The sequence below is a fragment of the Entelurus aequoreus genome, linkage group LG26 (assembly GCF_033978785.1).
Source record: "Entelurus aequoreus isolate RoL-2023_Sb linkage group LG26, RoL_Eaeq_v1.1, whole genome shotgun sequence".
Classification (NCBI taxonomy): domain Eukaryota; kingdom Metazoa; phylum Chordata; class Actinopteri; order Syngnathiformes; family Syngnathidae; genus Entelurus; species Entelurus aequoreus.
The window spans coordinates 34219838-34232337 of record NC_084756.1 but is presented as its reverse complement, the minus strand read 5'-3'; the positions used below and the strand labels follow the sequence as shown (position 1 = coordinate 34232337).

General features: G+C 46.8%; 1 protein-coding gene across 1 annotated transcript in view; it reads right to left on the bottom strand.

Annotated features, from left to right (window-relative positions):
* The window catches only part of rft1 (RFT1 homolog), a 34893-nt gene that overhangs the window by 9082 nt on the left and 13311 nt on the right, over window positions 1-12500 (bottom strand). The window contains exons 5-7 of the mRNA XM_062038293.1: window positions 12423-12500; window positions 3084-3344; window positions 2870-3014 (exon numbers count right to left, since the gene is read on the bottom strand). The exon at window positions 12423-12500 is cut by the window's right edge and continues 57 nt beyond it. Coding sequence (XP_061894277.1) covers window positions 2870-3014; window positions 3084-3344; window positions 12423-12500 — 484 coding nt within the window. The remainder of the gene's footprint in view (window positions 1-2869; window positions 3015-3083; window positions 3345-12422) is intronic.

Below are 12500 nucleotides of genomic sequence, written 5' to 3'. Positions count from 1 at the left end.
GCTGGCACAAGTGGCAAAAAAGACTGATAAAGTTGAGGAACAGGTGGGTGCCATGATTGGGTATAACAGCAGCTTCCATGAAATGCTCAGTCATTCACAAACAAGGATGGGGCGAGGGTCACCACTTTGTCAACAAATGCGTGAGCAAATTGTTGAACAGTTTAAGAACAACATTTCTCAACCAGCTAATGCAAGGAATTTAGGGATTTCACCATCTACGCTCCGTAATATCATCAAAACGTTCAGAGAATCTGGAGAAACCACTGCACGTAAGCAGCAAGGCCGAAAACCAACATTGAATGCCCGTGACCTTCGATTTTTCAGGCGGTACTGCATCAAAAAGTGACATCAGTGTGTAAAGGATATCACCACATGGGCTCAGGAACACCTCAGAAAACCACTGTCACTAACTACAGTTTGTCGCTACATCTGTAAGTGCAAGTTAAAACTCTACTAAGCAAAGCGAAAGCCATTTATCAACAACACCCAGAAACGCCGCCGGCTTCGCTGGGCCTGAGCTCATCTAAGATGGACTGATGCAAAGTGGAAAAGTGTTCTGTGTTCTGTGGTCTGACGAGTCCACATTTCAAATTGTTTTTGGAAACTGTGGACGTACATCCACCGCAAAGTGGAAAAGCCAGCATCTGTGATGGTATGGGGGTGTATTTGTTAGAATAATTGTTTGTAAGTTATCACAAAAATGTTGTGTTACATTGAGTGCCCGGTGAGAAGCAAAAGCTGTCTTTGAACCTACCAAGAAGAAAGCTTGTAAAACTCCACTGTGTAAGGGGGGAAGCAACATGAAGGTGTTCTGTTTTCTTTCATGTATTGTAATCAACAGAAAGATATTGTTTTAACCCAAGGACTACAAAGCGGAGAGAAGGCAGGATCTGCCCAAGTTCCACACACCGCTTTTTTTTAAAACTCTTTTACGAACCTCTTTTTGAACTCTTTTACGACCTCTTTTTTGAACTGTTTACGACCTTTTCTTTTGAACTGTTCTGTAACCGAAGGCAACGCTGTTTACGACCCACGTCCCTTTGGAAGCAGCTGTTGCCATGTGGTCAGGGAAAGTCCAAATAAAGGAGGAGGCGTGCAATCTTCCGCCAGAGCGTCCTGGAGACTGTACAAGAGTACAGACCAGACGTTTCTCCTCAAATTGAGCCAAATTTAATTCTGTCTCTGTTTGATTCTTTGCTTCTTGTCCTGTTTAATACATGTGGTCAGTGTTTGAACCTGACAGTATTAGTGCCCAAGGCATGGGTAACTTACACATCTGTGAAGGCGCCATTAAAGGCCTACTGAAACCTACTACTACCGACCACGCAGTCTGATAGTTTATATATCAATGATGAAATCTTTACATTGCAACACATGCCAATACGGCCGGGTTAACTTATAAAGTGACATTTAAAACTTCCCGGGAAATATCCGGCTGAAACGTCGCGGTATGATGACGTATGCGCGTGACGAAGTCAGAGTAACGGAAGTTATGGTACCCGTAGAATCCTATACAAAAAGCTCTGTTTTCATTTCATAATTCCACAGTATTTTGGATATCTTTTGCAATTTGTTTAATGAACAATGAAGGCTGCAAAGAAGACAGTTGTAGGTGGGATCGGTGTATTAGCAGCGGACTACAGCAACACAACCAGGAGGACTTTGCTGGAGCGCTAGCCGCGCTAGCCGCGCTAGCCGCGCTAGCCGCCGACCTCACCTTGACTTCCTACGTCTCCGGGCCGCCAAACGCATCGGGTGAAGTCCTTCGTCCTTCTGCCGATCGCTGGAACGCAGGTGAGCACGGGTGTTGATGAGTAGATGAGGGCTGGCTGGCGTAGGTGGAGAGATAATGTTTTTAGCATAGCTCTGTGAGGTCCCGTTGCTAAGTTGCTAAGTTAGCTTCAATGGCGTCGTTAGCACAGCATTGTTAACCTTCGCCAGCCTGGAAAGCATTAACCGTGTATTTACATGTCCACGGTTTAATAGTATTGTTGATTTTCTATCTATCCTTCCTTCTATCCTTTATTTTTTTGTTTCTATATGCAGTTAAAGCACGATGCTATCACGCTAGCTCGTAGCTAAAGCATTTCGCCGATGTATTGTCGTGGAGATAAAAGGCACTGAATGTCCATTTTGCGTTCTCGACTCTCATTTTCAAGAGGATATAGTATCCCAGGTGGTTTCAAATACAAATCCGTGATCCACAATAAAAAAAGGAGAGTGTGGAATCCAATGAGCCAGCTTGTACCTAAGTTACGGTCAGAGCGAAAAAAGATACGTCCATCACTGTCTCTCAAGTCATTCACTGTAACGTTCCTCATCTACGAATCTTTCATCCTCGCTCAAATTAATGGGGTAATCATCACTTTCTCGGTCCGAATCTCTCTCGCTCCATTGTAAACAACGGGGAATTGTGAGGAATACTAGCTCCTGTGACGTCACGCTACTTCCGCTACAGGCAAGGCTTTTTTTTATCAGCGAGCAAAAGTTGCGAACTTTATCGTCGATTTTCTCTACTAAATCCTTTCAGCAAAAATATGGCAATATCGCGAAATGATCAAGTATGACACATAGAATGGATCTGCTATTCCCGTTTAAATTTTAAAAAGTCATTTCAGTAGGCCTTTAATGCTGAAAGGTACATACAGGTTTTGGAGCAACATATGTTGCCATCCAAGCGACGTTACCATGGACGCCCCTGCTTATTTCAGCAAGACAATGCCAAGCCACGTGTTACATCAACGTGGCTTCGTAGTAAAAGAGTGCGGGTACTAGACTGTATTTACATCTAACACAATTTCCCAACTCATATGGAAACGGGGTTTGTACTAGCGCACACCCTTTGTATGTATGTATATATGTCTGTTACCTGCTCCACTACTCAGCATAGAGCCACCATAGACATCCAGTGCCAGGCCAGAGTATGCGTATCCAAAGACTGCAATGACGAGTCCCAGCACCAGCACCAGCTTCAGCAGACATTCCAGCACCTCTGCCGCCACACTAACATCTTCCTGCGGACGACAACACAACAGCATGAGGAAGGTTAAGACGTTACTCAAACAGACGACGGCGGCGCGCACCTCTCTCTGGCTCTTTACGTGGCGACCGCGCTCCAGCACTTTGGCGAAGAAGACGTAGAAGCTTTCCTCGATGGGCAGGAAGACGAAGCGCGCCACCATGGAGCCCAGGTTGTTGACGATGTCGTAGACGCCTTGGTCCCCGAAGCTGAGGACGTTCAGGAAGGTCATGACGTAGCGCTCGCCTTCCGTCAGGATCTGCTTGAGGAAGGACTGCTTGAAGAAGCTCCAGGTGAGCCGGGCCACAGTCCAGTCCAGCAGCGGCTAGTAGTGCACAAGCACATGTTCAAATGCTGCACTTTTTACAAAAATATAATTGTTAGAATAATTGTTTCTAAATTATCACAAAAACTTTGTATTACATTGAGTTCCTAGCAAGGGGACGGGAGCTGTCTTTGAGACCTACCAAGAAGAAGGCTCGTAAAACTCCACTGTGTAAGGGGAAGAGCCACATGAAGGGTTTTCTGTTTTCTCTCATGCATGGTAATCAACAGAAGGATGTTGTTCTGGCCCAAGGACTTTAAAGCGGAGTGATGACAGGATCTGCCCAATTTCCAGACGAACTCTTTTTGAAGTATTTTACAAACTCTTTTTGAACTATTTAATGGATCTCTTTTTGAAGTATTTTACGAACTCTGTATCTGGTTACTTTCTGCTGTAACATGTTTCTCTCTACACGTCTGTTAAAATGTAAATACCACCTGTTCTTCTGTTGTTTGGATACTTTACATTAGTTTTGGGCAATACAACAATTTGGGTCCGATACAAAGATTAAATATAGCTCTGCATCATAAAAAACAAACAAATATTAAGTATACATCTGCATAACAATAAACAAACACATATTAAGTATACATCTGCATAACAATAAACAAACACATATTAAGTATACATCTGCATAACAATAAACAAACACATATTAAGTATACATCTGCATAACAATAAACAAACACATATTAAGTATACCTCTGCATAACAACAACAAACAAACATGAAGTATACCTCTGCATAACAATAAACAGACGTGAAGTATACCTCTGCATAACAATAAACACACATGAAGTATACCTCTGCATAACAATAAACAAAAATTAAGTATACCTCTGCATTACAATAAACAAACATGAACTATACCTCTGCATAACAATAAACAAACATGAAGTATACCTCTGCATAACTGTTATAAATTCCCTTTGTCAGAAGAGTAAGAGAAAGTTCCCTATTTAATATGATAATTGTTGAATATAATTGACTATATTATTGTTGACGTAAACAAGCTATTATTGTAGTCATGCACCTTTAAGTTACGTCTGTTTTGAGTCAGGCAGTTTACCGGGCAGCTATGTTTACTTTTCCGGGGTCCTTCGGGCAATGTGTTGCACAGTGTGTGTACGTGAGAGTGTGCTTAGCTGCTGCTGCTACAAAGCAATATATAAAAGAAGAAGTTAAAAAGTAAAACGGTGTCCTTATTCCCTAACCGCAGTACGCTCACGGGTGAAGAGTCCCAGCACAACAACAACAACATCAGTTTAAACATATAGTTCTTTAATATTGGTCCTTCGAGCCGGATTATCTTCACTCGCGACGGAGAAATGGACGCAGCGCTAACAACAGCGGCAGACGGCGGCGCACTCGGAGCAAGACAGCGACAGCTTCCAACTCGTCTAGAAGGCTACCAGGTTAGCCTCCCACAGTCCCTCATTCCTCACGGTGCCCGCGCGGAGGACCGAGGAGAGAGCGTCGGCGCCCAGCGGCTGCAGTCACTCAGCCTACAGACCGAGTCTGTGTGCATGGAGGACCAGCCGCACGGAGCGCACGCTATCCCCGATCGTCCATTTTCGGCGGGAGCGGCCGACAAGGTGAGCGAGTGGAACATGGCGATACATGCTAGAGACTTGCCCAGCCAGCTAACACGCCATATGAGCCAACCATCGGCGGCGCCCGCGAGGCAGAGCTCTCAAAGCAGGCAGGGTTCTCCTGTCCTACGGCCACCAGCTAATCTCAATATGAGCGTCCCAACATATCAATCACCCTGGCTAAACTGTCCAGTAGTTCACAGCACCCCTCTGTCACAGCCATCCAGCCTCCATCTTGGATCATCTAGGCTGCTTCAGCATGAGCCACACCTGTCTACACTGCCACATACCATCTCTACAACACTAGAGCTTCAAGCAGCAAAGACTCCTACACCAGGTGGTAGACAGGAAAACTACACACTGACGCAGTCTCTGCCTTCAACTGTGACATCTGCATGGGCACCGCCTCCCCTCACTACGCTGAATGTTTCTATGCTGCAGCCTACACCTCAAGCTTCACAAGTAGCGAGTTATGCCAGCCCACAGACATCAGTTACATCAGGCTACCTGTCTAACCAGCCTACCACAGTGATGATTAACAATGTACAGGACAGAGTGCCACCAGCTGCACAACTGCAATACCTGCCCATGCAGACAACACCAGTAAATCCAGCGCCAGTGCAGCAATACACCCCACTCCCGTCCGCACAGCCAGTGTGGCAATACACCCCACTCCCGCCTGCACAGCCCGTGCAGCAACACGCTCCACTGTTTGCACAACCAGCTTATCAACCCCCACAGATAGCAACAGCGCCATATTCTGCACCACAGCTACCTGTTGCGGCTGGCACTCAGCCAGTTATCAATCCATCGCCCTACAGCGCTGCCACTCCCCTGGGGACTGTCTATCAGCCTCCATCAACCATCGCTACACAGCAATTACACCAGTCACCACTGCCAACGCAGAACCAGCAGCTGCAACTCTACCAGCATGTGTATCCGCCATCAACTCAGCCAGCATATCAACTGGTGTCTCCCCCTGCTGGTTTCACTCTGCAACAGCCCCCATCAACTCAACAGGTTCAGTACAGTCCCCAGTCTCAGTATACGCCACTACAGGTACCTTACACTACCAAGTCCCCCAGACAGCCTGTTCCAATACCTGAACTGCCTAAGTTGGTGCATGACAGTGAGAGAGAGTTTGCTGATTTAAAAATGGCGTTAGATCACCTGCTCAATCCACACACTGAACTTTCTGAACATTACAAATACCGTGTGCTTATGGAACACTTGATCCTGGATGAAGCTAAGCTAATAGCTCAGTCACACAGACATTATGTACAGCCCTACACCGCCGCCATGCAGGCTTTGCAGAGACAGTACGGGCAGCCACATCAGTTGGCACAAAGTGAGATTGCAGCCATCCTGAACTCTCCTGATGTCAAATCAGGAGACCCCAAAGCCTTCCAGAGCTTCGCCCTCAACGTTGACTTGCTAGTGGGAATGCTAACCTCATTGGAAGGGCCTAATGGGATGGAAGTGATGTCTACTGGCCATGTTGACCGGCTACTTAGCAAACTCCCTAGACACATGAGAGACAATTTTGTGGAGCATCTGCAGGTTCAGGGGCGCCTCAGCACCAGCAGCCTAAATCCATACAACCTCAGAGACCTCGCAGAGTGGCTCAAGGTGAAGGCAGAAGCTCAGAGACTGTCCGCAAAAATGGCACAGCGCCATCGAGCTGAAGGAGCACCGCCTGCCAATCGAGACAGACCTGTTCCTTCTCCCCGGCCTCGGACTCGGCCTGTTTCTGTGTATCACGGCGCAGACCAGCCCAAATCAGCCGAAACGACTCGGCCAGCAGCTAGGCAACAAAAGTTTAAAAGGATGTGTCTCTTCTGCAAGAGTACAGAGCACTACTTGTCGCAGTGTCCAGACATTATTCAATGCTCAACACAGGAAATTGAGAAGTGGATAGCAGGCGGAAAGCGCTGTCGTAACTGTGGCCGTACTAACCACGATGAAGAGAGCTGCACATTAAAGAAACCTTGCAGTGAGTGTCAGGAGATCCACCTGAGAGTGCTGCATGACATCACCAGGCCGGGCCCCCAAATCTTCCTCATCACACCCAAAGACTGCACCTCAGCGGCTAACTCGATGCAGGGAGGGAAAGTATACCTCAAGGTGGTGCCAATCATTATCAGTCATGGGACCAGATCACTGCAGACCTATGCAATCCTCGATGATGGAGCTGAACGCACCATAATACTCCCAGCTGCAGTTCGAGACCTGAAGCTCAGGGGCAGAGCAGAGTCCCTCACCCTGCGGACTGTTCGTCAGGATGTGGTTCACCTCACTGGAGCATCAGTTGACTTTCATGTAGCTTCTCCAGCATCACCATCACAGCAGCATTTGGTTGAGAGGGCCTACACAGCAGGTCGACTCACCCTGACAGAGCAATCCTATCCAATAGCAGCGCTCCAGAGACGCTACCATCACCTGAGAGGATTACAACTGCAGAGCCTCAATAAGGTGCAACCACTGCTGCTCCTTGGTGCAGATTACACTCACCTGATCACTGCTACAGAACCTGTGAGGTTTGGCCCAAAGGGAGGACCCGTAGCTATCCATACAGCACTCGGCTGGACGCTTCAAGGCCCAGATGGTTCCCAGTCCCCCGCTGCATCATGCTACTACACCGCCTTCAAGCCTACACCAGATGACATCTACCAACAAGTCGAACGCCTCTGGCAGCTTGATGTGCTCCCATTCCGTAGCGAGCGGCTAGCAGTGCGGTCTCGCCTGGACCAGGAAGCGGTGAGCGTCTTGGAAGCACGCACTAAGAGAGTGAAGGTTGGTGACACACTTCGCTACACTACACCCCTGCTCCGGATAAAAGGTGCACCACCACTAAAAGCAGACGTTGAAGCAGTGATGCCAAAGCTACGCAGTACAGAGAGACGACTGCTTAAAGACACTGTCAAAGCTAAAATATATGAAGCAGAGATCCAGAAGCTTATAGATGGTGGGTGTGTCACAAAGCTCCAGGAGGGAGAGGGAAACAGCTCCAGAGAGTCATGGTTCATACCTCATCACCTCGTCCATCATAATGGCAAACATCGCCTTGTCTTTGACTGCTCCTTTAATCATGGTGGTCTCTCTCTCAATGAGCAGCTTCTCCCAGGTCCAACCCTCGGCCCATCTCTCATCGGGGTCCTCCTGCGGTTCCGCCAGCACGCTGTCGCCATCAGTGGAGATATCCGAGCCATGTTCCACCAAGTTCGGCTGCTACCGGAGGACCAGCCGTTGCTGAGGTTTGTTTGGAGAAACCTGCAAAGGGAGAAACAGCCTGACGTATACCAATGGCAGGTCTTGCCATTTGGTACCACAAGCAGCCCGTGTTGTGCAACATTTGCCCTGCAAAAACATGTCAAAGAATGTGCTGCAGGAAATGAAGACATCCTGCAGTCCATCGAACAGTCTTTCTACGTGGACAACTGTCTGCAGAGCCTGTCAACGACTGAGTCAGCCAAGCTCCTGGTGGACAAGATGCGACAATGTCTGGCCTCAGGAGGATTTGAGATTCGACAGTGGGCAAGTAACTTCTCATGTGTTGTCTCCCACTTGCCTTCCAGTGCCCGATCTGAAAGCACAGAGCTGTGGCTGGCCGAGAAATGCAACGATCCACAAGAGCCAGCCCTTGGTCTGCGGTGGTATTGTCCAACTGATCGGCTTGGTTTCAAGCCAAAGCCCCCAGAGAGTGAGACCCCTACTATGCGGTACATCTATAAGGTACTCGCCCGCCAGTATGATCCGATCGGGATCATTATCCCGTACACTACACGAGCCAAGATTCTCGTCCAGAGACTGTGGGCAAAGAAGAGGAGCTGGGACGACCCGAATCTCCCTCCTGACATCCTCCAGGCCTGGTCCAGCTGGGAGAGAGAACTCCCCGAGCTGGCCAACATCTCCATCCCTCGGACCTATGCACCATTGGAGCTTGCTACCGACACCACAGAGTATACTCTCCACGTCTTCTGTGACTCCTCTGAGCAAGCCTACGGGTCAGTGGCATATCTCACCACAAGAACTAATGACACTGTCTATGTCTCATTTGTGATGGCAAGGTCTAGAGTGGCCCCAAAACGCCAGCAGTCAATGCCACGGTTGGAGCTCTGTGCAGCGCTGACAGGAGCCCAGCTGTCCTCCCTCCTTCACAAAGAGCTCACCTTGTGTATTGCCCAGACCTTCTTATGGACTGACTCCACAACAGTTCTCACCTGGCTGACATCTCAGTCGTGCAGGTTCAAGGTTTTCGTGGGAACAAGGGTTTCTGAGATCCAGGAGCTGACTGCCTCACACACCTGGAGGTATGTGGATACAGCTAACAATCCGGCCGACGATCTCACCCGTGGCAAGATGTTAGCTGAGCTGGTTGCGCCAAATCGTTGGATCCTGGGACCAGCATTCCTTTGCCGTCCACCGGATGAATGGCCATCCTGTCCTAGCATCACAGAGCCAGAGGACCGTGGTGAGTTAAAACACAGTGTTTTTTGTGCTCTCACACAGACCAGCTCACCACCCAAGATACCAGATCTCACCCGGTTCAGCAGCTGGAGAGAGTTGGTCAAGGCCACGCAACAGTCTCTTCATGGGGCGGCAGCCGACCCTGCTTCACCCCTGTGTGACCTAAGAGATGCTGAAGTCCACCTGCTCAAAACCAGCCAAACAGACTGCTTCTCTGAAGAAATCAGATGCCTCAGAGCCGGCAAGCCTGTGCCACCCAGCAGCAGGCTGAGTACGCTCGCCCCAGAATTAGACCCGACATTGGGTCTTATACGGGTTGGAGGACGCCTGCGCCGTTTAGAGAGCTCTATCCCCACTGACACTCACCCAATACTGTTGGATCCCCGTCATGCAGTCACCACACTCCTCATTAAAGAGATGGATGCTCAGCTACACCACCCTGGACCTGATAGGGTATTTGCAGAGATGAGGCGCTACTACTGGGTTCTGCGAGGGAGGCAGGCTATCAAAAAGTATCAGAGAGCTTGCAATGGTTGCATGAAGTGGAGAGGGAAGCCAGTGGTGCCGAGGATGGCAGACCTGCCCTCAGCCCGTCTGCGGCTGCTCAAGCCTCCATTCTTCTCAACAGGCGTGGACTGCTTTGGCCCGTACATGGTCAAGGCTGGGAGGCGAAGTGAAAAGCGCTGGGGGATCATTTTCAAATGTCTCACGACGAGATGTATACATCTGGATCTACTCACCAGCCTCGACACAGATGCTTTCCTCCTCGCACTGAGACGGTTCATCGCACGGAGAGGCACTCCCTTTGAGGTCCTCTCTGATCAGGGGACTAACTTCAGAGGAGCAGATAAGGAGCTGAAGGAGGCCTTTGCAGCAATGGAATCACAGTTGCAGGAGCGGCTTGCAGAAAAACAGATTAAGTTCCGTCTTAACCCACCAGCATCTCCCCACTTTGGTGGTGTCTGGGAGCGTGAGATTCAATCAGTCAAGAAATCCCTGCAAGTGGTCATAGGTGCACAAGTGCTCCAAGAAGAGGTTCTGCTCACACTCCTAATCGAAGTGGAAAGCATCCTCAATGCCAAGCCTTTAGGATATGTATCCTCGGATGTGGCCGATCCAGACCCAGTGACGCCCAGCATGTTGTTGATGGGGCGGCAGGATGCCTCTCTTCCACAAGTTGCCTATGCTCCTGACACCCTCACCAGGAGGCGCTGGCGTCATTGCCAGATGATGGCCGACCACTTCTGGACACAGTTCATCAGAAACTACTTGCCCTCTCTTCAAACCCGCCAGAGATGGCGCCAACACACAGATCATCTCCCCCTGGACACAGTTGTGATGATTGTTGATCCTCAGCTTCCACGGGCTCACTGGCCAATGGGCAGGGTGGTGAAGTTAAATGCAAGTGATGATGGATGTATACGGACTGCTGAAGTCAAAGTTGGAGAGAAGACTTACGTGAGACCAGTTGCTCGGCTGGTCCAGCTGTCAGCTCTTCCTGAGGATAATCCTGTTTAAAGGACTGTTGTGGGAATTTATGTTTGTTTCAAAATTGCCATGCTATTTAGGGGGCGGCTGTTATAAATTCCCTTTGTCAGAAGAGTAAGAGAAAGTTCCCTATTTAATATGATAATTGTTGAATATAATTGACTATATTATTGTTGACGTAAACAAGCTATTATTGTAGTCATGCACCTTTAAGTTACGTCTGTTTTGAGTCAGGCAGTTTACCGGGCAGCTATGTTTACTTTTCCGGGGTCCTTCGGGCAATGTGTTGCACAGTGTGTGTACGTGAGAGTGTGCTTAGCTGCTGCTGCTACAAAGCAATATATAAAAGAAGAAGTTAAAAAGTAAAACGGTGTCCTTATTCCCTAACCGGAGTACGCTCACGGGTGAAGAGTCCCAGCACAACAACAACAACATCAGTTTAAACATATAGTTCTTTAATAATAACAATAAACAAACATGAAGTATACCTCTGCATAACAATAAACAAACATTAAGTATACCTCTGCATAACAATAAACAAACATTAAGTATACCTCTGTATAACAATAAACAAACATTAAGTATACCTCTGCATAAAAAACAAACATTAAGTATACCTCTGCATAACAAACAAACATTAAGTATACCTCTGCATAAAAAACAAACATTAAGTATACCTCTGCATAACAAACAAACATTAAGTATACCTCTGCATAACAAACAAACATTAAGTATACCTCTGCATAAAAAACAAACATTAAGTATACCTCTGCATAATAAACAAACATTAAGTATACCTCTGCATAACAATAAACAAATATTAAGTATACCTCTGCATAACAATAAACAAACATTAAGTATACCTCTGCATAACAATAAACAAACATTTAGTATACCTCTGCATAACAATAAACAAACAAACATTAAGTATACCTCTGCATAACAATAAACAAACATTAAGTATACCTCTGCATAACAATAAACAAACATTAAGTATACCTCTGCATAACAATAAACAAACATTAAGTATACCTCTGCATAACAATAAACAAACAGTAAGTATACCTCTGCATAACAATAAACAAACATTAAGTATACCTCCGCATAACAATAAACAAACATTAAGTATACCTCTGCATACCAATAAACAAACAAACATTAAGTATACCTCTGCATAACAATAAACAAACATTAAGTATACCTCTGCATAACAATAAACAAACAAACATTAAGTATACCTCTGCATTACAATAAACAAACAAACATTAAGTATACCTCTGCATAACAATAAACAAACAAACATTAAGTATACCTCTGAATTACAATAAACAAACAAACATTAAGTATACCTCTGCATAACAATAAACAAACAAACATTAAGTATACCTCTGCATAACAATAAACAAACAAACATTAAGTATACCTCTGCATAACAATAAACAAACAAACATTAAGTATACCTCTGCATTACAATAAACATACAAAGCTTAAGTAAACATTTGCATTACAATAAACAAACAAAGATGAATACCTCTCCATGAGCTCGATGTGGAATAAGATCCCTGACACTGCGAAGAGGGAAATGGCTCTTGATGGCCTCTTCAGATGG